Source organism: Tursiops truncatus (assembly GCF_011762595.2).
Source record: "Tursiops truncatus isolate mTurTru1 chromosome Y unlocalized genomic scaffold, mTurTru1.mat.Y SUPER_Y_unloc_2, whole genome shotgun sequence".
Lineage (NCBI taxonomy): Eukaryota > Metazoa > Chordata > Mammalia > Artiodactyla > Delphinidae > Tursiops > Tursiops truncatus.
The window spans coordinates 475734-502038 of NW_022983137.1; the positions used below are offsets into that span (position 1 = coordinate 475734).

General features: G+C 34.2%; 1 protein-coding gene across 13 annotated transcripts in view; it reads left to right on the plus strand.

The window, feature by feature from the left end:
• LOC117310661 (lysine-specific demethylase 6A-like) overlaps nucleotides 1-24856 on the plus strand; it is a 165273-nt gene extending 140417 nt beyond the window's left edge. For 9 of the 13 annotated variants that reach the window (XM_033850358.2, XM_033850360.2, XM_033850361.2 and 6 more), the window contains 6 exons: nucleotides 137-251; nucleotides 3681-3868; nucleotides 6951-7092; nucleotides 17343-17469; nucleotides 20850-21020; nucleotides 22131-22940. In XM_033850358.2, coding sequence (XP_033706249.1) covers nucleotides 137-251; nucleotides 3681-3868; nucleotides 6951-7092; nucleotides 17343-17469; nucleotides 20850-21020; nucleotides 22131-22160 — 773 coding nt within the window. In that variant the 3' untranslated portion in view covers nucleotides 22161-22940. Of the gene's footprint in view, nucleotides 1-136; nucleotides 252-3680; nucleotides 3869-6950; nucleotides 7097-17342; nucleotides 17470-20827; nucleotides 21021-22130 lie in introns of those variants that run through there. The other 4 variants (XM_033850364.2, XM_033850369.2, XM_033850368.2 and 1 more) reach the window with 4 other exon arrangements.
• The last annotated feature ends 1449 nt before the right edge of the window (nucleotides 24857-26305 follow it).

Consider the following 26305-nt stretch of genomic DNA (forward strand, 5'->3'; position numbering starts at 1 on the left):
TTATTCATAGGCTCTTCATTGATTTATAAGCATTTATTTTTCACCTAATCCTCAAAACAACTCAGTGATTTAAAGGCACATTTCTCTCATTGAATTTACAGTGTAATAATGATTTTTTTTCCCTTTTACATTTCAGGTCACCAAGAAAATAACAACTTTTGTTCTGTTAATATAAATATTGGTCCAGGTGATTGTGAATGGTTTGTTGTTCCTGAGGATTATTGGGGTGTTCTGAATGACTTCTGTGAAAAGTAGGTTTCTGAACTAAATTTTCTTTTAAAGTAATTATGAGAAAACAGTTATTGTAAAGAACAAAGTCTGATCTTGAATTTTTTTTCTTAAATAAATTTATTTATCTTATTTATTTTTGGCTGCATTGGGTCTTCGTTGTTGCGCACAGGCTTTCTCTAGTGGTGGTGAGCGAGGCCTTCTCATTATGGTGGCTTCTCCTACTGTGGAGGGTGGGCTCTAGGCCTGCGGGCTTCAGTAATTGTGGCTCATGGGCTTAGTTGCTCCGCGGCATGTGGGATCTTCTGGGACCAGGGATTGAACCCGTGTCCCCTGCATTGGCAGGCAGATTCTTAACTACTGGGCCACCAGGGAAGCCCTGATCCTGAAGTTTTAATTTTCATTCAGCAATTTATTATAAATGATTTTATTTCAAATCTTCTCTCTTTTTTTCTTTTTTTTTTTTGTTTTGTGGTACGCGGGCCTCTCACTGTTGTGGCATCTCCCGTTGCGGAGCACAGGCTCAGCGGCCATGGCTCACAGGCCCAGCTGCTCCGCGGCGTGTGGGATCTTCCCGGACCAGGGCACGAACCCGTGTCCCCTGCATTGGCAGGCGGACTCCCAACCACTGCGCCACCAGGGAAGCCCTCTTTTATTTTCTTATATCAAATGAAAGATGCCACGAATTCAGAGACTATGGAGTGAATTGTTTTTTATGTTAATTTTTAAAACTGATACATTCATTTGAAAATTGTGCTTTAAAGAAAAATTAAGCTCATTATAATTGAATTTAGAAATGGCAGGAATTCCAAAATTAATCACCTTACTTATAACTCAAGATTGTGTATCTTTGTAAATTCAGCCTAAAATTATCAGTGTCCAGTAGCAAGCAAATTACCTGCTGTTTTCAGAGTTGGTAATGATACTGCTATAGTGTATATTATACATCATATACTTAAACAATTAAAAATTGGATATAATTCTCAAAATCTTCATGTGTGATTATTTTAAAATCAATACACGTATTTCATATACTAAAATCTTTAACATTATAGAGGGTCTTTATTCATAGTTTATTTAGTAAAAAGTATGTCATAGTGGTTAACAAGAACAATACTCCAAACTTCTCCTAATTACTGTCAAGGTATAGTCAGTTTTTAATGTCTTATGTATAAGTTTTCCTTATGATAAGGAAGGTGAAATTTCTTAAATTTTAAAATTGATCAGGAAAACAGTATAATCTTTCTTGTTTCTTTTTGTTTTGTTTGTTTATCTCCCCCACCCCACACCCCACCCCAGGAAAATAGTATAATCATCTATCTGAACTTTTGTTCACCAGGAAACTAGTGACTTAATAAGCAGGGGGGAAGAATTGTCATATGGGAAATCTCCATTGTGCTGCAGAAAGCATTTATTTCTTATATTGTATGGTAGTTATTACACATACAATATAGTGATTCGTATTATTTTGAGTAGAAACTGACTATTTTCAGAGTTTAACTTTCTTTTCTTTCAAATATCTTAGGTCAAGTATAGTTGGAAAAGATAGGTGATATCCCCAAAGTTTAAACTCCAGAGTAATAAAAATAATCAGGTTATCTTAAGTTGCAGAATGCCACTTGTCCTCTTAGCTTTTTACTCTAATATTGTTTTGCAGAAGGATATTGCTTCTAATGTCTGTAAGTTCTGTAGTTTATTTTATGATTCCAGATAACATGTTATGTTAAAATCAATCCCTGTTTTGACCTTTTGGAAAAAATGGTTGATCTATATGCCATGGTTGGTTTTCCTTTCTTTTTTTTTCTTCTATTATTTTTTCTTTTTTCTTTTCTTTTATTATTTTTTTATTTTTTATTTTTATGGAGAGTTTTTAAAATTTTTATGGAGAAATTTTTATGGAGAAATTTTTATGGAGAGTTTCATGTTGGCAGTGTTGGGTGAATTAGGGCTAGGGTTTGTACTGTGCTTATACTTTTTTCTTTTCTTCTTTCATCATTTTTCCCTTCTTCCTCTCCCCTCCCCTCTTCCCTCCCCTTCCTCGCAGTATTTGAAACCTTATACCAAAAAAGAACCAGTGTTTAGCCCTTAAATGTCAATGTCAGTCAGACTTGTCTCAAGAAAATCCTTCCATTTTAGGAGGAATAAAGAGGAATAGAAGGTGGATTCTTAGAGACAACTCAAAGGCACCCTCTGTCATATTTTTTCAGAGAAAACATAGAAATAGAGCAAAAGCTTTTTTTGGATATTCAGAAAGGAACAGTCCTACCATGTGAATTTTTTCTTTTGAAAAAAATTAATTTGAAATTGTTAATCTTAGTATTCCTAGTAGAAAAATTGGTAACATAGTTTCATTAAAATACCTAATAGTGGCCTTCCCTGGTGGCGCAGTGGTTGAGTCCGCCTGCTGATGCAGGGGACACGGGTTCGTGCCCTGGTTCGGGAAGATGCCACATGCCGCGGAGCGGCAGGGCCCGTGAGCCATGGCTGCTGAGCCTGCGCATCCGGAGCCTGTGCTCCACAACGGGAGAGGCCACAACAGTGAGAGGCCCGTGTACTGCAAAAAAAAAAACCAAAACCTAATACTGTAATGAAGGAGAATAATAAAAAACCAGAATTTAAATAAAAGCTTAATAATTTGGTTGCTGGTAGTGTTGATTCATGTAAGAACAAGGACCTTCTCTCAAATTCCTGGGAGAAAACAAGAGGCAGGAGTCTTCTTCCACTGTTGAATTGAGGGAAGATCTTTGCTCTTACATCTGCCATAGGATTCTAAGTAAGAAGTAGTCTCTAAATTTCCTGTTTAACAGATTCCTAGATATTAAAGAAGTTCTTTAAGAAGAAGGAGTAATCAAAAAGGAGTAAATCAAAATCCTTATTGAAAGAAAATTTAAAAATTAGTTTGTTCCGGCCTGCCAACTCTTTTGTAAAGTTTTACTAGTACATAGCCACACCTGTTTGTTTATGTATTGTATACATGACTGCTTTCTTACTGACATAGTTGAACAATTGCTACTGAAATCATAGTGCCCCAAATCTTAAAGAAAATATTCTGTCTTGTGTTGGTACTTACCCACTTGTCAACACTCATAAATGGGTGAATTTTATTGTATGTGAATTATACCTAATTCAAATTGACATTAAACCAAAAAATCAGTTTATTTAATATTTAAGTATAACTTGAAAATTTAACATTTATACTTTTGAAAAGTAAGTTTAGGCATATGGGACAGATCTTTGAATAAGTATACCTATTTTCATCTCCTATTAATTTTTTTCAGGACTGCTTCTTATATTCTAGAGCTCTCAGTTTTGAAATACATAGTTCTTGTTACAGTAAAGTTTTAATGAAGTATACAGTAAGAGCATCTTTTAGTCTTTTGAAATTATCTCTCCATTTTTGATGAGACATTAAAAAAACTTTATCCATTAACATTATTCATTATTTTTTTCAGAAATAATTTGAATTTTTTAATGAGTTCTTGGTGGCCCAATCTTGAAGATCTTTATGAAGCTAATGTTCCTGTATATAGGTTTATTCAAAGACCTGGAGATTTGGTCTGGATAAATGCAGGCACTGTGCACTGGGTTCAGGCTGTTGGCTGGTGCAACAATATTGCTTGGAATGTTGGTCCACTTACAGGTATTATAAATAATAATGACAGGTTTTACATTTTAAAGAATTCTAATATATATTATTTTTCTATTAGAAAGTAACTCACAAAAATTGAAAAATTGTGTCCAAGGAAAAATCTCAGTGGTTAGTACAGAGAGTAAATTCAACTTAAGAAATGGATGTAGCAAGTAACAAATGTATGCTTTTGTAATCATAGAGGATATACTTTTGATATTTTAGACTGTTGTGTGTCTTTTTTATAAAGGAAATCTTTTATAGGGAAAAGCAAAGCAGAATAGTTATTTTTTAGACTTTTATCTCTTCTGATATATCACATCAACAGTCTTATGTCAAACTCTGTCTAATATATGTAAGATGAAAAATCTGGTCTTTGTTAGTTTTGTGACTTTGGATAAGTGTTTTGAAATCTCAGTGCCTCATTCTTTTAATCTGAAAAATGAGAAATTATTTTAGTCTGAAAAAATGAGGGTTTCAAAGAATTTAATGAGATGTGAAAAGAGCCACGCACAATGCTTACCACATAGTAAGCACATAGTAAGTGCTCTTTAATGATAATTTTTAACTGTAATTCTTATAAAAGTTTTTTTAAAAATTTTTATTCAAAAAGTAAGTCACAAAAATTATAATCATCCTCATTAGTTCACTCAGTCCCTTTTTATTTCATCTTGATCTTTTGTTAGCACTTTCATGAAGTCATCAGTTTTCCATTTGAATTCTGAAAATGCTTATTCATTCAGTTCAGCAGTATAGTCAGTTACCACAAACCTGTACTTGTCAGAGTCTTTTCCATGAATTCCTTGAAGATGAAAATAGGAACATTTTTGCGAAAGCAACAGAATACACCCAGAACTGTCTGTAAATGACAAAAGACTTAAAAAAGACCACGGTTAAAGATTTGATGAAAGTTCATAGTAATGCAATTGACAAGGAAATTTAGTTATTTCTGATATATACATTTTAAAGTAATAACTAGAATTATGCCTTATTATACCAGAACATATAAGATTTTAAGAAATTTCATGTAATGTCTGAAACATTTATATTAATATATTTCCATACAAATAAGCCAAAGAAAGTTTAGTATTATTTCTTTTTTTTGTTTCTTTTTTTATACTGCAGGTTCTTCAGTCATCAGTTTTATACACATCACTGTATACATGTCAATCCCAATCTCTCAATTCAGCACACCACCATCGCCACCCCACGTTTTCCCCCCTTGGTGTCCATACATTTGTTCTCTACATCTCTTTCTCAACTTCTGCCCTGCATATTGGTTCATCTGTACCATTTCTCTAGGTTCCACATACATGTGTTAATATACGATATATTTGTTTTTCTCTTTCTGACTTATTTCACTCTGTATGACAGTCTCTAGATCCATCCATGTCTCAACAGATTACTCAATTTCGTTCCTTTTTATGGCTGAGTAACATTCCATTGTATATATGGACCACATCTTCTTTATCTATTCCCCTTTTGATGGGCATTTAGGTTGCTTCCATGACCTGGCTGTTGTAAATAGTGCTGCAATGAACATTGGGGGCACATGTCTTTTTGAATTACTGTTTTCTCTGGGTATATGCCCAGTAGTGGGATTGCTGGATCATATGGTAATTCTATTTTTAGTTTTTTAAGGAACCTCCGTACTGTTCTCCATAGTGGCTGTATCAATTTACATTCCCACCAGCGGTGCAAGAGGGTTCCCTTTTCTCCACACCCTCTCCAGCATTTGTTGTTTGTAGATTTTCTGATGATGCCCATTCTAACTGATGTGAGGTGATACCTCACTGTAGTTTTGATTTGCATTCCTCTAATAATTAGTGATGTTGAGCAGCTTTTCATGTGCTTCTTGGCCATCCATATGTCTTCTTTGGAGAAATGTCTATTTAGGTCTTCTGCCCATTTTTGGATTGGGTTGTTCGTTTCTTTAATATCGAGCTGCATGAGCTGTTTATATATTTTGGAGATTAATCCTTTGTCGGTTGATTTGTTTGTGAATATTTTATCCCGTTCTGAGGTTTGTCTTTCGTCTTGTTTATGGTTTCCTTTGCTGTGCAAAAGCCTTTAAGTTTGTTTAGGTCCCATTTGTTTATTTTTGTTTTTATTTCCATGACTCTAGGAGGTCCATCAAAAAAGATCTTGATGTGATTTATGTCAAAGAGTGTTCTTCCTATGTTTTCCTCTAAGAGTTTTATAGTGTCCAGTCTTAGATTTAGGTCTCGAATCCATTTTTTTTTTTTTTTTCGAATCCATTTTGAGTTTATTTTTGTGTATGGTGTTAAGGAGTGTTCTAATTTCATTCTTTAACATGTAGCTGTCCAGTTTTCCCAGCACCACTTATTGAAGAGACGGTCTTTTCTCCATTGTATATCTTTTTCTCCTTTGTCATAGATTAGGTGACCATAGGTGCTTGGGTTTATCTCTGGGCTTTCTATCTTGTTCCATTAACCTGTGTTTCTGTTTTTGTGCCAATACAGTATTGTCGTGATTACTGTGGCTTTGTAGTACAGTTTGAAGTCAGGGAGTTTGATTCCTTCAGCTTTTTTTTTTCCCTCAAGACTGCTTTAGCTATTTGGGGTCTTTTGTGTCTCCATACAAATTTTGAGATGATTTGTTCTTTTTCCATAAAAAATGCTATTGGTAATTTGATAGGGATTGCATTGATTCTGTAGATTGCTTTGGGTAGTATAGTCATTTTCACAATATTGATTCTTCCAATCCAAGAACATGTTATATCTCTCCGCCTGGTGGTATCATCTTTAATTTCTTTCATCAGTGTCTTATAGTTTTCTGCATACAGGTCTTTTGTTTCCCTAGGTAGGTTTATTCCTAGGTATTTTATTCTTTTTGTTGCAATAATAAATGGGAGTGTTTCCATAATTTCTCTTTCAGATTTTTCATCATTAGTGTATAAGAATGCAAGAGATTTCTGTGCATTAATTGTATCCTGCAACTTATAAAACAGTTTTTTAGTGCTTTTAGTTTTTCAGAATTGCTGTTAAAATGGTCACCTGAGAGGTTATAATGATTATGTTCATATATTTTGTTAGTTTGCTTTATAACTTAAAAAAAATTTTTTTCCTCCTAGCCTGCCAGTATAAACTGGCAGTAGAACGGTATGAGTGGAACAAATTGCAAAGTGTGAAGTCAGTGGTACCCATGGTTCATCTCTCCTGGAATATGGCACGAAATATCAAAGTCTCAGATCCCAAGCTTTTTGAAATGATTAAGTAAGTACTTTCCAGAATTGCTATAGTTCCTCTTGTGGGGTTGGTGATAGGGATAGGGAATATGGTGAAGAGTGTTTCCTAATGATTATTTTTACCCCAAAGAATTACGTCAGTTGACATCAGATGATAAAGTGGTTCAGATATCTTGACAAAATAAGAGCATTCACATGTAAAAAAATATTTTTTCTTTCCAAATAGATTGTTGTGGTACAAAGAGGAGTGAAGGCATACATGATTCTTTACCAGTAAATTCACACATCTGTGCTTTCCCTTACCCTCTGACCAAAGTGACATCCTGGGATATCTTTAGTTTTAGTATTTGATGTCTGCCTGCAGCACAGGGAGTGAGAATGATACTAAAATAAAAATATCTCGTAAAGAAATTAGCATTTAAAATAGTGTTTTAACTATTTAAATTTTCTGCCATAATTAAATCATTCCCTTATCTTCTTGAACCACTCATTACAAATTTAGTAGATAAACAACTTGAATATATATATTCTAGTAATTTCTGATTTATTAGCCTAGTTTCTGTTCCATTTCTTTTGTAGGTATATTTAGAATACAGGCATACCTCATTTTATTGCTCTTTGCCTTATTGCTCTTCGCAGATATTGTTTTCTACAAATTGAGGGTTTGTGAACAAGTCTGTCAGCACCATCTTTTCAGGAGCACTTGCCCACTTTCTTTCTTTGTGTCTCATGTTGGTAATTCCCGCAATACTTCAGATTTTTTCTTTATTACTATATTTCCTGCAGTGATCTATGATTAGTGCTCTTTGATGTTACTATTGTGAAAAGATTATGACTTGCTGAAGGTTCACATGCTGATTAGCAATTTTTCTTGCAATGAAGTATTTTTGATTAAGGTGTATGCATTGTTATTTTTGATATAATGCTATTGCAGACTTAATAGACTACCATACATAGTAAACCTAACTTCTGCGAAACCAGAAAATTGTGACTTGCCTTATTGCAATATTTGCTTTATTGCAGTGGTATGGAATGGAGCCATGATGTTTCTTCTTGTACATTTTTTCCGGCAGTGCCACTTAGTGCTTCTCCAGATTTCAGTTTACATGCTTTTCTTGCCCTTCTCCCCCAACTCCATCACTAATGAAAAATAACTCTGCTGAAATGAATTTGGGAAATTACAGGCTAAATAGTTAAACCAGTAATTTTCTTAGTTGTTCTTAAGTCCCTTCAGGGCCTGTATATTATGTTCATGAACTTTGTGAATGGGAGAGGAAGATATACAGTGTCTCCCAGGATCTTTAAAAATAGTGCTGGCTAATTTTAAACAATTTCAAATTTATTTTCAAAATTTTGTTCTAACCAATATATCCAGACAGAAATTGCAGGGTCAGGGTAATGTGCCTATGCACTGTTTTACTTATTGACACATTCTGTTTTTGTTAAATGTTTGAGAAGTAAAGTTAGAAAAGTTTGAAAGAATGTTATTCAAATTCTTAACTAACAGAGTAAGTCCTATTAAAAATCCACAATTTATGGGTGGTCATTTGGTAACTTCTTCAGTATGGTCATTACCTCAGCTCTAATTCATGAATATATTCAAAGGCTGATCCAAAATGTACTTTTTGTCTCAATGCCCCAGATTATTTTAGGATTTTTGCAAAACGAATAACATTCAACTAGTATTTCAGAACCACATACTCTATGCTTGATGCTGTTCTTGGCAATAAAATAGATACTGCAGAGTATAAAACTAAATCTCTTCCTTTGTGAGATTTAATCTGTAGTGAAGCCAGACAGACAAATTCCCAAACAGATAAATAAGTTACTGTTAAGTAATATGAGTAAAATTTATTTTTGCAAATTTGTTTGTTTTTTGGTTAGGGGGTGAAGAATGCTGCACTTTTGTTCAAGTGGCTTCTGAGAGCATGGTTTCCATACTTGGATCGGAATCATAAAAAGGAGACAACTAAAAAGAAGAGCTAGGATAAAGCATTTCAGTCCCCCAAAACAAGTGAAAGTCTTAAATGAGAACAACTTTGGTGTATTTGTGGGACAGAAATGGCTGTAACGGAATGAAGGAGGGGAATAGCTGTGGTAATGAGTTCATGAAAATGGTGAGGTACGAAATTACAGATGTAGGCACTGTTAAATAGTTTAGGTACTAATTCTACGTGTGTAGAAGAAGGAGAGGGATAGATTTTGATTTACATTTTTAAAATGTGAATCTGTCTATTTGTGGAAAAAGGATTGGAGAATGGAACTAGTTCTCTTTAGAACTAAAGAGAACAGTTATAAGTCAATTGGCAGAAATCCAGACTAACCTGGATTGTGATTGTAGCAGTGGAACTGGAAAGAAGTATCACACTGCAGTCTATTTTCGGATGTTTACACATAGATTGGATAGTGAGATAAGGAAAAAGGAAGCAAGAAAAGATGATTATCATCTTGTGTTTTTGTTATCTCTGGTTCATAAACTTAAAACTTCTCTCACTTCGGTCATTTTCATTCCCTACCCTCATTGTTCTCAACATCTTTTAGACCCCTTCCAGTGTGTCAGTGTTTCTATCAATACTTAAAATGCAGGACACCAAGACTTGCCTTCCATGAATGGAAATGTTCCCATTTCTCTATGGTGGCATTTTAAATTACATTGTCTTTGTCCTAGCAGTTGTCTTAATATTGGACTTGAATATACAAATTTAGGTTTCCTTCTATTTAAATTACTGGAAATAGTTTTCATCCATATTTTCCTTACACATTTAAAAAAATATATTTAATACCCTAAGTGAATGTATTTACTTATTGGTGCTGTGTTTCTTGTAGAGGTTTTTAATACTTCCTTATAGAATATGAAATCATTTTGAATATTGACTGCATTTATTATAATTTCAGAATTCTACTTCCAACTTTAGTTGTCTCATGTTGAATTAGCTCCTCTTTTTGTTATCACTCTGATTAAAAATGTTAACCAGGGAGATTCCCTCGTGGCACAGTGGTTGAGACTGCCTGCCGATGCAGGGGACACGGGTTCGTGCCCTGTTCTGGGAAGGTCCCACATGCCGCGGAGCGGCTTGGCCCGTGAGCCATGGCCGCTGAGCCTGCGCGTCCGGAGCCTGTGCTCCACAACGGGAGAAGCCACAGCAGGGAGAGGCCCGCGTACCGGAAAAAAAAAAAATGTTGACCAGGGTCATTCAGCCACCTCTCAAAATGTACTTTCATTCACCACCAATGCTTATTTGCAGTGTCTTTCCTTTAATAGATAAATATTTGAGTACTAGCTGAATAGATGGAACTGGGCTGAGCCCTGAAGATTTATAAATATTCTGTGCAAATTCCTGTCTTCATTTAGGGAAGATGGGGAGAGACAGTGGAGGTAGGAGGGCAAAAGTTGTAGAGCATGTAAATACATGGATTAAAAGTTGTAGATTTTAAAATGTATCAGTGACATCAATTACAACTCAGTAAAAAAAAATAGTATCCTAATTTTTTAAAATGTTAATGTTATATATCTTGGATCTTACAGAATCAGGGATGTTTGGGGGGAGCTGTTCTTTGGAAAAGCAAGGTAATTTATGTGAAGCACAAAGGTATAGGAGAAGGAATGAGTAGAGAACTTGATGTGGGAAAAGAATGAATGAAATATCCCTTTGGGTTTCCATATTAAGTAGGTTTTAGATGTCCAGTAGTACTTTGTAATCTTACTAAGTTTTATTCTAAGTGCTGAACAAAAATTATTTCAGTTACACCAGGCTTAGGTCACCTATCTAGTTAGGTGCAGAATCAGCATTTTAAAACACCTATATAGGTTCAGTAGGAAGGTCTTTGTTTGTAATTGTGACACATCCCTTCATGTGAGGCAGTAGCAAGACTGAGAAAATGGAAACAGATTTTAGAAAAAGCTATTGGAAATAACTTTAGAGAGCAAAGCAGGAGCCAACTAACTGGAGTGTTTTACCTACTATTTTGTGATTATTACCTTTACAGGAAGAGAACTAACAATGAGGAATAGAGCTTCAAAGAGTAGTTGTATTTACGAACAGGAAAAATGAGGAACTAAATAAGAGAATGAACAGAGAGAGGCAGGAGAGCAGTTAGAATATGTTGTTACAGAAATAACAAAGATTTATTGTTTTTGTTGTCTTCCCAGAAGTTTTTTTGCTGTTTAATTATTGTATCCTTATCATTGCTTTTGTCCTTAAATCCTGTCAGAAGGAGGTGGTATTAATTTAACCTGTTTTATGTGCTGTGGTGATTCCTAAATAGTTTCTTTCTTGTAATTCTTCTCTTTGAGTCATTTCATGTGTTAGCTTTGAGCTTGTCTTTTTCATTCCTCCATTCATAGCAGTATGGCTTCTGACTCTGATGTATCCCTGAAACTACTTGGTGGAGGTAACCAGTGACCAGCCATTTTAAATATAAGACATCACAATTGTAGAATTCTTGAGAATCTACATTTTTAAGCCTAGCACATGAATTTCTGAAAGAATTTGACACTCCCCCACATCCACCTCTCTTGATAGTCATTTCTCACACTACTACTTTTAGATGTATGCTTAAATATTCTATTTTTACCACTATGTTTACTATTTTAAACCTCTTTATAGTTGGTTCATAGCTAAATACAGTATGCTTAAGTATAACAAATCAACCAAAAAGAAAATAAGGAATACTTACCAGTATCATCTACTGAGGTATAAATAGGTCTTTCTATTCTTTAATTCAGTCAGTGTTTATTGTGAACCAACTGGGTGCCTAGGTACTTTGCAGGATGCTTTGAAAGGAGTGATACATTTTTAGGGTGCTAACTATTAGAAACAATGTACTCTTTGCACAGCTATTGAAAAATGTGCTCTTTGCTTTAATGGAACTGTTGCTAAGGTATAATGGGGGAGCATAGAGGATGGCTCTTTCAAGACAGAATTCAGGAAAGACTTTACAGAGGAAATACTCTAGGTTATAGTCCTTATCCTGAATTCTTTGGGCCAGATGTCTTTTAGATTTCAGATTTTCTTTGGTTTTAAAAAGGTACATATTTTGAGGCTTTCCTGGTGGTGCAGTGGTTGAGAATCTGCCTGCCAATGCAGGGGATGTGGGTTCAAGCCCTGGTCCGGGAAGATCCCACATGCCGCAGAGCAGCTGGGCCCGTGCACCACAACTACTGAGCCTGCGCTCTAGAGCCTGCAAGCCACAACTACTGAGCCTGCGCTCTGGAGCCTGTGTGCCACAACTACTGAAGCCCACGCACGTGAAGCCTGTGCTCCACGGCAGAAGAGGCCACCACAATGAGAAGCCCGAGAAGCCGGCGAAGCCCGAGCATTGCAGTGGGGAGTGGCCCCTGCTCACCGCAACTAGAGGGAGTATGGGCGCAGAAGCAGAGACCCAATGCAGCCAAAAAATTTTTTAAAAAGATACATATTTTTCCCTACCACCCATACTAGCAGGGTATAGGACAGCATTCTTAAGCATATTAATAATTCTGTAGTGAAATGTGAATGGGCACTGTAAATGAGCTACGTAATAACTATAGTAGCCTGATTTAAACACCAAATGAGTTTTACAAACCTTAGGAATACTTGGTGTAACTAAACTATAAGTGCTTTGCCACTTAGCTTGTATTTGCACTATGTGATTTTAAAATGGCAAGGGTTATTTCCACTTTCCAACTACTGATTTTTTTGTTGGTTTAAGACTGAATTAGCTTTCTTTTCTTAAACTACTCTATAAGATGCTTAATTTTTTTTCCTTTGTAGTTAGTTCAAGTTTGGTATCAGTGCATTCTAAAGCCAGAAAGCCTGTGGTGTGACTTAGTGATTTAGTACATCTTTTCAGATTTCTACAACTTAGCCATTTTACTATATTGGACTAATCTTCATTCGTACTTTACTTCATATTCTTCCAGATACCACCTAGAAATGGCAGCAAGGAGAATCATGAGTGAAAAGCATATTCATTATGTTGATTATCATTGTCTGTCAGTTTAGAACGCAATGGACTTGACTTCAAAGATTTTAATCCTAAACCCTGAGGAATCACTGTAATAACTGATCTCAGTGTATAAATTTCTCTTTTGACTTAAATTACTGTCAAAACTTTTTCACAAATCCTCTGTGTTACAACTGAACTGAATTTCTCCTGATGTGGATCAGAATTAAAACTGTGTCTTTGCAGTTAAGCTCAACTTGTTCATTCATAATAGTTATGGAACATATATAAACTGTTTGGCTAAAAATTTCAGGTATGTTTCACATCAGCAACAGTTGCTAATGAGAAAAGTTTTTAATTTTGGAAGTAAAAATAATCAAATTTGCAAGTTAGATCAGTTGGCCACAGTATGATGAAGATAGGAAGAATATAGGCATGAATTGAAAGGTAATTACTGCTGTTCAGACAAGAGGCAGCCAGAATTTAGAGAATAAAATAAGATATATTTCATGGTTGAATGGTTGAGATAAGGGAGGAATCTGTTTTGCTTGATTCAGGATTGTAACACAGCATTTGCTCTTGTCATTGAGATTGTGACTAAAGAATAAGGAGAGGAATGAGTTAGATATTGATAATGATGTTACAGCCTGGCTTTTTCAACATGAAGAATTTAAAGTCTTCATAGAATGTTTAAAGAAAAATTTCTATAAACACTCAGAGGGGTAGATAGCTCTGTTACCTAGTATAGAGGACTGATAGCTGGAGCTAGCTTATATATAATCCCTGCTAAGATTTGAGATGCTGAGGTTTCTGAACTATTAGCTATTTTTAAAACATCACAGAAAGACTGCATTAATAGTACTTAAAGTTTAAGTCCACTGATATTTTAATTTACTCAACTCCTGTATCTTTCCATATTAAGATATATATTTTTTAATGTAAATTTTACCACAAAACATAGCTGCACTACAAAAATTGAATTACACAAGTTGAATTATATTATTGTATAAACTTTTTCAGCCCTGCAGAGAAGTTAGAGAATAGTACACTGAATACTGATAGATTTTTCATCTTAGTTTACTTTAAGTTTTTGCCACATTTACTTACTATCTATGGAACCCTGCCTAATTTATTCTACATCTTTTAAAAATAAGGGCCTTACCCTTCATAGCCATAGTAGCTTTGTCACACCTAAGATAACTAAAATCAGAATATCATATTATCTATAGTTAAAATTTATCACCTGTCCAAAAAGTTCTTTAAAAGCTATTGCTTCTTTTTAGTCCACTCTTATTCCCAATTTAGAGTCATTCAGAGTTCACATTGAATATAGTATTTGGCTGTTCTTTTTGGAGTCATTCAATCATGTCATGTCTTTTTGGTCTCTTAAGAATCGTTCTTAATGACATTGTCTTTTTATTTGAAGAAACCAGGCCAGGTGCGTTTTAGAGTGTTTCACATTTTGGGTTTGTCTGGTTGTTTCCTTATATTAGATTCAGGTTAAACATTTTTGAAAAGAGATAATGTGTTTTCTATTTGTATCGTATCAGGAGATATACAATACTGTTTCTTTGGTCACTATTTGAGATTGGGGTTAAGTTGAGTGTATATATTTTTACTTGGATAGCTGAAAAATAATTTCCTTCCCTATTTCTAAGTATTATTTTTGTATCATGAGGGGACACTAAATATGTACTTTAAAGCTTAAAATACAGTTAATGGAGGTGTTGTTTATTCTTGATTTTTATCTGTATTCTCCAAAATAAATATTTCTCCTTTCTTGGTTTTAATTAAAAAATGAGTTGATTGAAAGTTTAAGGGAATCCTCACTCTTCAATTTATAATTAATGTTTGAAGATATTTGAAATTTATTACATTTATTACAGTGCTTTGATTTTCTTCATTTTCATGAAACTCATATGGTCATTAATATTAGAGCATTCCTTTTGATAAAATCCTTGAAAGGAATTAAACGATAATGTAGTAGATGAGATCTTTTGGTACTGATTCAACTTTGTAATATAAATATCGTGTTCTTTATGTAGTTGAATGGTAAATGAAGCCAGTTACAATGATTCGTAGTATGCCCACAATTATCACCGTATATTAGGCTCACTTTTTGTACATGCCTCTATCAGTAAGGTAGGCTGGAAAAGGCAAGGCATCTCTTGGTTTTTAATTTCCGTAGCATCTACTAAAATTGTGGTGACAGTCTGAGATTGTTGTCAGAGAGACTTTAATATTGAGTCAGCCTAACTTTTATTTACTCCAGTATTTGCATCATTTGGGATCTTATTTTGGGAAATTTCACCCTTCTGTTGTCCATTTTCCTTGTTTGTAAAATAGGATAGACAATAATGCCTCTGATGGTGGGCTTAGGTAGCATAAAACTTAGGTGGCCTAATGTATGTAACCCTTCATGAATGCTATCTTCATGAATAAAATATTAACATTTTATTTTCCCACATGATAGCATTGTCAAGTTTATGAGCATTGCTGTCTATGCAAATAAAAATTTTCAGAGTTTTAGTCATTATTTTCCTGTGAAATAAATAATTTGAAGCAGTACTTATGTGAAAAGGTGTCTGGTCCCAGAGGTGAAACCATAGTGAAGAAGGGTAGTAGGAGGACATCAAGAAATGCTATGTCTAGTGTGATATATATTTTCTTTCCAGAACTGAATTTTTACTTCTTGCTTGTCCTAGCACTTCTTTCAAACACACACGCAAAAACACACCACACCACACTACAAAGCTTTTCTTATTTCGATATCCAAATACAGGTAAGGCATGGCTTTGTTTCTTAAAAACTGAAAAGAATTTGTCTAGGCAAATTGAAAGTGGTATGATTTTATATGATACTTAAGAAAATTTTCATGCAAGTTTGGATTTAATATTATTATACTTTTTATGTTTTTAAATAAATGAACAAGATTTTACTTAAAGTAAATTTATTCCAGACTTACTCTTTGATTTTAAAAAACGGATAATAATAGTTTAACCTGGCAAATAACAAATAGCATAGAAATATAAATAAAGGGAATCTAAATCTGCTATTTCTTATCATATTGTAGAATTTACTTTCTTGCTTAGTAATCAAATATTTGTTATATACCTCCTCTATGCCAGGCACAGTCCTACTGCAGGTAACAAAATAGACAAAGCCTTTGCTCTCATTAATCCTACATTCTAATGGGAAAAAAAGACTAAAAGCCTATAAAGATAAGGAAGATAGTTTCAGATACTGTTAATGTAATATCATTTCTTTCAAGTAATAGTTTATGTAATAATAATACATTCCAAATTCTAAGTTAGTAGCAATTCAGTATATCAAAGAGGTCCAAGTTAATCTGATCATGATTCCAGGCGGTTATACTATTCACAGACATTGTTGTGACATCATTTTTGCTAAACCAATTTTGTGCTTTTTAGGATAATTTTAGAGTTGAAATGTACCTCATAAATCAACTAGTCCAGCTCTGCATTCAAAGGAGAACTTTGAGACACGTTTGTGGCAACTGTAATAGACAATTCTAAGTGGTGACAGCAAATTATAGAAAAATTAACACTTTTTGTGAGAATTCAATATATTGTTAGCATCAGAAGTATGCACGTAAGGAAAGTGTAAATTACAATAAAGTTTGTGTTAATATAAAGATTCCATTATACTACCTTCAAATTAAAATTGAAACAATAATACCCTTTTTTCCTTTAGTACTATAGTTAAACTAATTTTATATCATAATTCATAGATAATTGTTTACATAATTCAGAATTTTAAAATCAATTATATAAAAATAATTCTGTTGTATCTAGATGTAAATATGTACCTTCTTACCTTGCTATAACCAAAGAGTCAGCCTGTGCTTCCCTGGTGGTGCAGTGGTTGAGAGTCTGCCTGCCGATGCAGGGGACACAGGTTTGTGACCCGGTCCGGGAGGATCCCACATGCCATGGCCACTGAGCCTGTGTGTCCGGAGCCCCCCCAAAAAAAAAAAAAAAAAAAAAGTCAGCCTGCAGTTCAGACTGTTCATTTCAAAGATGAAGAAATTGACTCTTAGGGAAACTCTCTCAGTTGTCTAAATCGAAGTAAAAAGTAAGAATATATCTTCAAATAAGATGTGAGGGTTTTTTTGGTAGACAGCATTGTATTTTTATATTCAAATATTAGTTCTCAACTTTCAGTGCTTTAGTATTATCATTGTTAGGCCTACTAGATATGAAAAATTGAAAAAAGGAAAATTATGTGACTAGATCTTAGAACCAAGAATGTCAAAGTTATTTCTATTTGGTGTTTCTTTTGTGCTAAGAATACTCAGTATTCAGTTGTCACAACAATTTTTCTCCATAATAGGTATTGTCTTATGAAAATTCTAAAGCAATGTCAGACACTGAGGGAAGCTCTTATTACAGCAGGAAAAGAGGTTATATGGCATGGGCGGACAAATCATGAACCAGCGCATTACTGTAGCATTTGCGAGGTAACTTCTTATTGACAGTTTTGTTGTGGTTTCTCTAGGGTTTGGTTTCTTTTGTTTTTTAATTATAAATTTACCTATACTTTAATGTATTTTATTGAAATTGACTATCATAGCAATTGTATTAAATTTTCATTTGATGGTATAATATTTCATCAAATATTAACTCAGAAGTATCTCCTAACAGTGGTATTTGTGTTGCACCTTCTTACCAGATGATTATCATCTCAGATTTTAAATCAGGAACAATTCGTAGTAAGTACACAGTTGCCAGCAAACTGGATCTATTTCAGTATAGGTCTAGGCTGATAAGTGTTAAGTCCTTTGTAGTTAATTTCATAAATTTTTAATTTTTTTCTCTTGTGACCAAGACTTTTAAAAAGTACAAAGATAAAGATGTGGTAGCTGTTCTGGAGGAGCTTATATTCTACTTGGATAATACAATTTGTTAACAACTAAATGTGATATATATGAAACCGTAATGACTGTGGTCATATATACAGACTATTATACAAATATTTACGAAAAATGACTTTCTAACATTACCATCGGAGCCCCTTGAAGCATGAATTTGATTTCAGCAGGCGCAAAATGGCTTGAATTGGAGAATAAAGCATCATTAGGTGTTACAGATGGGGAAACAAGTAGTGTACATAATAAAGAGGTTAAGTAGTTCAGTGTGGCTAGAAAATGTAGCACATATTTTCAGAATGTGTAAGAGATGGTGTGTAGCTGCGAGCATCTTGAATTTAAGGAATCTGATGTTTATTCTAAGGTCGTTAAAAGTTTTAGAGCAAGCGACTCAAGTCATGATACGTGTTTCAGAGAGTGGTAGTTGATCATTGAAGAGGATGGAGATAGAAAGTGAAGAGCCTAGTTGGGAGACTACAGAATGGGTAGTGTGTTTGGTTTATTTGTTTTTTTGTTTGTTTGTTTGGCTGCATCACAAGGCATGTGGGATCTTGTTCCCAGATCATACCCATGCCTCCTGCAGTAAAAGCACAGCCTGGACTGCCAGGGAGATCCCTAGAATGGTGTTAAGAGAAGTTAACTGAGGGCTGAGACTCATAGGTAGTGTTAGGGATATAAAATAAAGGGAGAAGGAAGGGAGAAGTGTTTAGAAAATAAAATCAACAGGATAGTTGATCAAATGGCAAATGATGACAAGTTGAAGAAACGCAACCTTTTTACTGGGCTCCCTAAAGTATGTTACTGCCTGTTCATAGTAATAGAAAACCTTATGAACTCTGCATTTTTTTTTGTAATTGCTTTACAGTGTTGTGTTAGTTTCTGCTGTACAATGAAGTAAATCAGCTATATGTATACATATATCCCCTCCCTCTTGGACCCCCCCCTTCTACCCCGCCATCCCACCCAGCTAGGAGGTCACCACAGAGCACTGAGCTGAGCTCCCTGTGCTATACAGCAGGTTTCCACTAGCTATTTGTTTTACACATTGTAGTGTATTTATGTCAATCCTAATCTCCCAATTCGTCATACCCTCCGCTTTCCCGTGTCCACACGCCCATTCTCTATGTGGCATCTCTGTTCCTGTTCTGTGTATAAATTCTTCTGTACCAGTTTTCTAGATTCCACGTATATGTGTTAGTATACTATATTTGTTTTTCTCTTTCTGACTTCATTCTGTGTCACAGACTCTAGGTCCATACACGTCTCTACAAATGACCCAGTTTCATTCCTTTTTATGGCTCAATAATATTCCACTGTATTTACCACATCTTCTTTATCCATTCATCTGTCATTGGACACTTAGTTTGCTTCTGTGTCCTATTGTAAATAGTGCTGCAGTGAACATTGGGGTGCATGTGTCTTTTTGAATTATGGTTTTCTCAGGGTATATGCCCAGTACTGTGATTGCTGGGTCATATGGTAGTTCTATTTTTAGTTTTTTAAGGAACCTCCATACTGTTCTCCACAGTGGCTGTATCCATTTACATTCCCACCAACAGTGCAAGAGGGTTCCTTTTTCTCCACACCCTTGCTAGCATTTATTGTTTGTAGATTTTTTAATGATGGTCATTGTACCTGGTGTGAGGTGATGCCTCACTGTACTTTTGATTTGCATTTCCTAACAATTAGTGATGTTGAGCATATTTTCATGTACCTCTTAGCCATCTGTATGGTCATTTCTTTGGAGAAATATCTGTTTAGGTCTTCTGCCTATTTTTTGTTTGGGTTGTTTGTTTTTTTGATACTGAGCTGCATGAGCTATTTGTGTATTTTGGAGATTAATCCCTTGTCAGTTGCTTCATTTGCAAATATTTTCTTCTGAATGCTGTCTTTTCGTATCGTTTATGGGGTTCTTTTTTGCTGTGCAAAAGCTTTTAAGTTTAATTAGGTTGTTCCAAGACGATTTGAGGTGATGAGTTTCTAATCACTGAACAAGTCAAGCAGAAGTCAGATCACTTGCCTAGAACTTGGAAAGGTCTGAACTAGGTCTTGAAACTGTGTTACACTTATGAGATATACTGATTAAATCTGTTGGCTGTTTTACTATTGTATAGCCTCATTGAAGTATATTATTATAAGGCCAAACAGATTCTGGTTAGGTATTATACCTCAGATATATAAGAATCTATTCTGTATATGAAAACAAGTATTCTGTCTATTATCCACTTTCCTGGCAGAGTCATTGTAACTCAACATTCTTTCTAAGATGCACTTATTGTCTCTCCGTATGGTAAAGTTCATGAATACACCCTGTACTTATCTTCCTTAATATAGTAGGCTTAGAAGTGAACACCCTTTATTAGTCATCTATGAGTTTTGGACTCTTGAAAATAATCTCATCATGTTCATTCAAGTGTTTGTTTCCTATTTTTCCTTCACTTTTCCATTTTTCTTTTTTTCCTTTACTTTTATTATTATTATTATTTTGGTTTGGTTTGCTTCCAAACTAAGCACTATGATATCTAAGAGTCCAAAAATGAATAAAATAGTTTAGTCACAACCTTTGTGGAGCTCAGTGTGAGGAGAGAGAGACAAACAAAACCAGAACACTATGAATACTATCATGAAGAAGTAGAAAAATTATCACTTTTTTCTATTTTTGTTCTGATATTCTGGGGAAAATAAAAATAGGCTGATCCTTATAAATGTTTGATTAAACTTTAATTAGTGATTATAACGAGGATTTCATTCCATTAGGTTAATCTCTAAGTATATAACATTACCCTTGTCTTTGGGTGTCCTACAAAATAAACCTGGTATCTCAGACATACAACTCTGTGGCTTTTTTAAGTCCCAGCATTTAGACAAAAATAACTGTCCACATTTTCATGTAAAGTAGAATTCCATAGTTTTATAAGTTGTGCAAATAAATTCAACTGTCTCTGTTCAGTGCTTTTTCTCTTACAAAATAGGTGGAGGTTTTTGATCTTCTTTTTGTCACTAATGAAAGCAATTCTCAAAAGACATACATAGTACATTGCCATGACTGTGCACGAAAAACAAGTGGAAATCTGAACAATTTTGTGGTGCTAGAAGAATACAAAATGGAGGACCTCATGCAAGTATATGACCAGTTTACATTAGTAAGTGAATTCATCATGTGAGAGTACATAGTTACCTGGGTTGTGAAGCAGCAGTGTTCGTTTTTGCTAACTAGTTAATAAGGATTAATAAGATATATATTGGTTAATAAGATGTATATTTGTTAATAAGATGTATATTGGTTCCATTGGTTCAATAGATGATGTGTAAGAAAATATTCCTCTTTTTCATACTTGGAAGCCTTTTATCAAATTAATATATATTACTGTTTGTCCTTTTCAGTGGGAATGGCCTAAATAATAACAGTAATTACATTTAAAAATCTTTGTGTACTTTTAGAATATTATCATAGTCTTTATGCTACTTGGCTTAATTGATAAAACCAAATGTTGATTACTTAATTCTGTAGGTATGATCTAAAGAAAAATCATTATGTTTTTAATATTCTTCTATTTTCAGAGCTTAATTGTATTTATTTAAGACCTAGTTCTTGTTATCTTTTAAACTCATGGAAATATTTGATGGATTTTGACTAATGGTACAGTTTATAAGATGCATGAAACTAAATTCAGAAGTATGTGTATTCTGCATGTTTTAATTTCAAAGACAGGTTGCCAACCTTTACTTTTGACTTTGAATGGCTTTATGAAGGGAATTACAGTTATTCATGAGTTGTTAATACTGGTCAAGTGCCTTTTGTTCTAAATATTGAAATTTAGTTTGTAGTATTTTTAATTGAATGGTGCTTAGGATTGCTTAAAAAAGAGAAAAATTATGAGAAATATGTGCAGTATATACTCTAGCTGAGAAATGTTCATGAACCAATAACTAGTGAAATTTTAATTAAAATTTTTAAAGTTTTTCACAAATTCTGTGTTTTAGCAGTCAGTTTGGTATGTCCTGTAAGTTTTTGTGACTAAATGATGTACAGAAAAATGAGGGTAATAATTTAGAACTCTTAGAAATATGGTCCTAAAGGACACAATAAAAGCACATCAATTAGCAGGCTATTGAACTTTTTTAAGACTTGGTGTTTCTTTCTAACTCACTTCATAAGTAGGCTGTATATTGTTTATAGCCATGAACTAGAGAACACTTTTAAGGATTAATGATATACTAAAATAATTAATACACCTCACTTTTAATTTTAGGCTCCTTCAGTATCATCCTCCTCTTCTTGATATTGTTCCATGAATATTAAATGACACCTTTTCTGATCTTCAGGAAAGTTCTGCACCACTGGGTTTGTAGCTGCTTCTTAAGAGTGCTGACCAAAAGCTAATGTCTATGCAACCTTCCAAGAATATTGTCAAACAACTGGATGTAGGAGAGCACTTTTCTGCTCCAAGATGATCCAGCTTTACTTAGTAATAATTATCACATGTTTTATGGTATCTGACAAAACTGGCGTTGTCCAACAGACTACTGACTCGATGATACCTTTTTTGTTGTTTGTTTCTCTGTTTCTGGACTGATAAATTAGTTTTCATCTATATTTTATCCTTTCAGAAGTTTCCTGGGGAAGATACACTGTCCTCACTGGCCATTTGTTTGCGAAGATAGTTAATAAATTTAAATCTTTGGTTAACTTTTTTAATGTGAAAAATTAAAGGAGAAAAATATTTTTTAACTGCATTAAGTTTTTCTGTATTGTTTTGAGGCCATAATGGTTCCAAATTAAGACTTTTTTAAAAATTTCGTAGCCTAATAACAAAAGATACAAAGATAATCGATTGCACATAGACTAAGGAATAAACTTTAAATTTGTGATTTTGTTTCTAATCTAATACAGATTTACACTATTTATGAATACATATTTATTGCTTGAAAATATTTGTGAATGGAATGTTATTATTTTTTTTTGAGATTGCCTGCTGTTAAATATTAAGGAGTTCTGTAATTTTAAACACTACTCCTTTTACATTTTGTATGTGTAAATAAAACTTTAGCATTGTACAGAATCTTTTGTTAAAGTTGTTCAATGTTCAAAGGGTTTTCCACTGTTTGAGTTGTAGAAAGACTTTCTGTAAAGACCCAGATTTTATTCATTTTCAAATCTGATTATATATATTTTATATGTACATATATATTCACACACATGTATAACATATATAATACAATACATAGTTGTAAAAATATAAAGAAAACTTTTGAATTTTCACATATATGATAGTTTCTGAGGTGCCTACTGTAAAGTATTACTTGCAAAAGTATGTTTATTTTGAAAGTAAATGTCTTTCATCTGATTTGTTAGGTTTCAGTTATTGCAGTGATCACCAATAAAAAAGTACCAGAAAAGTGTAGAGTAGAAAATGAATAGTGAAGTTAAGATTTTAAAGAGAACATGATGTAGGTTTGATAAATCTTGTTTATTATGAAGAGGAGAGTCAGAATGATGGTCTCCACTCTAAGAACAAATATATTAAGTGACTTATTTTCTGGATTACATGACTTAAAATTTCATGATTTTCTGCCTGTACAACATGGTTCAGCAAGGGGAGGGGGGATATATTCAAATTCTGTATCACTAGTAAATTTTAACAAGGTGAAGGTTTTTTACTTCATATGAACAAATTACTCTTAATTAACCATTAACCATTTTGTAAGAATTCCTTGTTTTCTACCTGTACTTGCTGAAGCTTTTGGCCTGTATTCTCATTTTATCACATTTTTCTTTATAACAGTGTTCCAGGGAGTTTTGGTAAGGTTCTACAAATGAAGTTATGCAAATGTCTAGAGAATTTATAATCCTATCTGGTGAAATGCCTTTATGATTGTATTAATGAAGTACTTTTTTCAAATAACTTTCTAGAAATAATTTAAAGACAAAAAGTTGTGCATATTTTATTAAATTTAGGTAACAGTTTTTCAATAATTGAAATCTGAACAGTAATCATATATATATACATACATATAGATACACATATGTATACACGTGTATATATAATTTCAAAAGGAAGTAATTATAATTCCATTTTAGTTAAGAAAACTAGCAAATGCCACTCATATTATTTTAACAGCTATATTTTCTGATTTTCATGTAAATGGTTTTTGTCCAAAAGTCAAAATATGATAGAGCTCAAGACAGACTCTTTTGAAACGAAAGTTAAAATTTAACGATCAGGAGACTTATAAAGTATTACGTTTATATTATAATTTATTAGTGCTACATCTGAATTTTTTAACTAGCTCTATTTTGTATTTCTTACATAGCATCTTACTGTTTCATCTCTTTTTGAGATGATTTATTGCCAAGGTTCGTATAAATTGAACTACTGTATTTACCTGCACATAAAAAAGCCTTAGTTCTATTTGGATTGCCTGTCAAGAATTTTACTTCACAGAATTTTACAGTCTTTAAAGCAGTAGAGAACAGGACATGAAATCAAATATACCACCATCACTTAGAAGTATATCTACATTAACGAAGTCTTCTGTTTCCTATTTTCTTTCATCAGTTTAATATCCTTTATAAATTGGATTTTGGAGGTGGTTGTTATTTTACTGCAGGAAGTGTAAGACTTGTTAACATAGACTCCACCCAAGCCTTTTTTTTTCCGGTGTGCCTTTTTTTGAAAAGTTGAGGTACAATATTATGTAAGTTTTAGATGCACAGCATAATGATTCACAGTTTTTTAAGGTTATATTCCATTTATAGTTATTATAAAATATTGGCTATGCCCTGTGTATTCATCCTTGTACCTTATTTATTCTGTACATAGTAAGTTGTACCTGTTAGTTCCCTACCTCTATCTTGCCCTCCCCCCACCTCTTCCACTGGTAACCACTCGTTTATTCTCTGTATCTGTGAGTCTTTGTTTTGTTACTTTTACTAGTTTTATTTTTTAGATTCTACATATAAATGATATACAGTGTTTGTCTCTGTCTGCCTTACTTCACTTAGTATAAAACCCTCCAAGCCCATCCATGTTGTTGCAACATTTTTTTTTTATAGCTGAGTAGTATTCCATTGTTTCTGTATACCACATATTCTTTATAAACACATATCTCTTAAAGGATACCTAGATCGCTTTCTTATCTTGGCTATTGTAAATAATGCTATGAACATTGGGGTGCATGTATCTTTTTGAATTAGTGTTTTGGGGTTTGTTGCATATATATACCCAGGAATGGAATTACTGGATCATATGGTAGTTCTCTTTTTAGTTTTTTGAAAAACCTCCAAACCATTTTCCATAGTGGCTGCACCAATTTACATTCCGGCCAACAGTGTAGGAAGGTCCCCTTTTCTCTACATCCTCACAAACATTGGTGACTTATGGTCTCTTTGATGACTGCCATTCTGACAGGCAAGAGGTGATACCTCATTGTGGTTTTAATTTACATTTCTGTGATGGTTAACAATCTTTCCCTGTGTTCGTTGTTCATCTGGGAAAATGTGTCTTCTGCCTTTTTTTTTTTTTTTTTTTTCCCCAGTACGCGGGCCTCTCACTGTTGTGGCCTCTCCTGTTGCGAAGCACAGGCTCTGGATGCGCAGGCTCAGCAGCCATGGCTCACGGGCCAAGCCGCTCCGCGGCATGTGGGATCTTCCCGGACCGGGGCACGAACCCATGTCCCCTGCATCGGCAGGCAGACTCTCAACCACTGCGCCACCAGGGAAGCCCCGTTTGTGGGGTTTTTTTATAGGTCTTTTTTGTTCTCATCTCTTGTAATTTAATGACTTTTTTTTCTTTTTTACCTGCATGGCGTGGCCCATGTGATATTAATTCCTCAACCAGGGATCAAACTCACACCCCCTGCAGTGGAAGCATGGAGTATTAACCACAGAACCGCCAGGGAAGCCCCTTAATTACTTATGTTTGGATTTCTTTTCATTTGTGTGTGTGTATCTGTTACAGATTGACTTCTGGTTACCCTGAGGTTTATATATAAGTACGCACAGATGCATACATATGCATATGATTGTTTGAAGTTTCTGATCTTTTAATTTAAAATGCATTTTTACAGTCCTTCATTTTCATCTCCCTCTCAGGATTACTGTTTTTTTATTTAATAAAATTTTATTTATTTTGCTGCGTTGGGTCTTCGTTGCTGCGTGTGGTTTTTCTCTAGTTGCGGTGGCGGAGGGGGGCTAATCTTCGTTGCAGTGTGCAGGCTTCTCATTGTCGTGACTTCTCTTGTTGGGAAGCACAGGCTCTAGATGCACAGTCTTCAGTTGTTGTGGCACGTGGGCTCAGTAGTTGTGGCTTTCAGGCTCTAGAGCGCAGGCTTAGTAGTTGTGGTCTGCAGTATGTGGGATCTTCCCAGACCAGGGATCGAACCTGTGTCCCCTGCATTGGCAGGCAGATTCTTAACCACTGTGCCA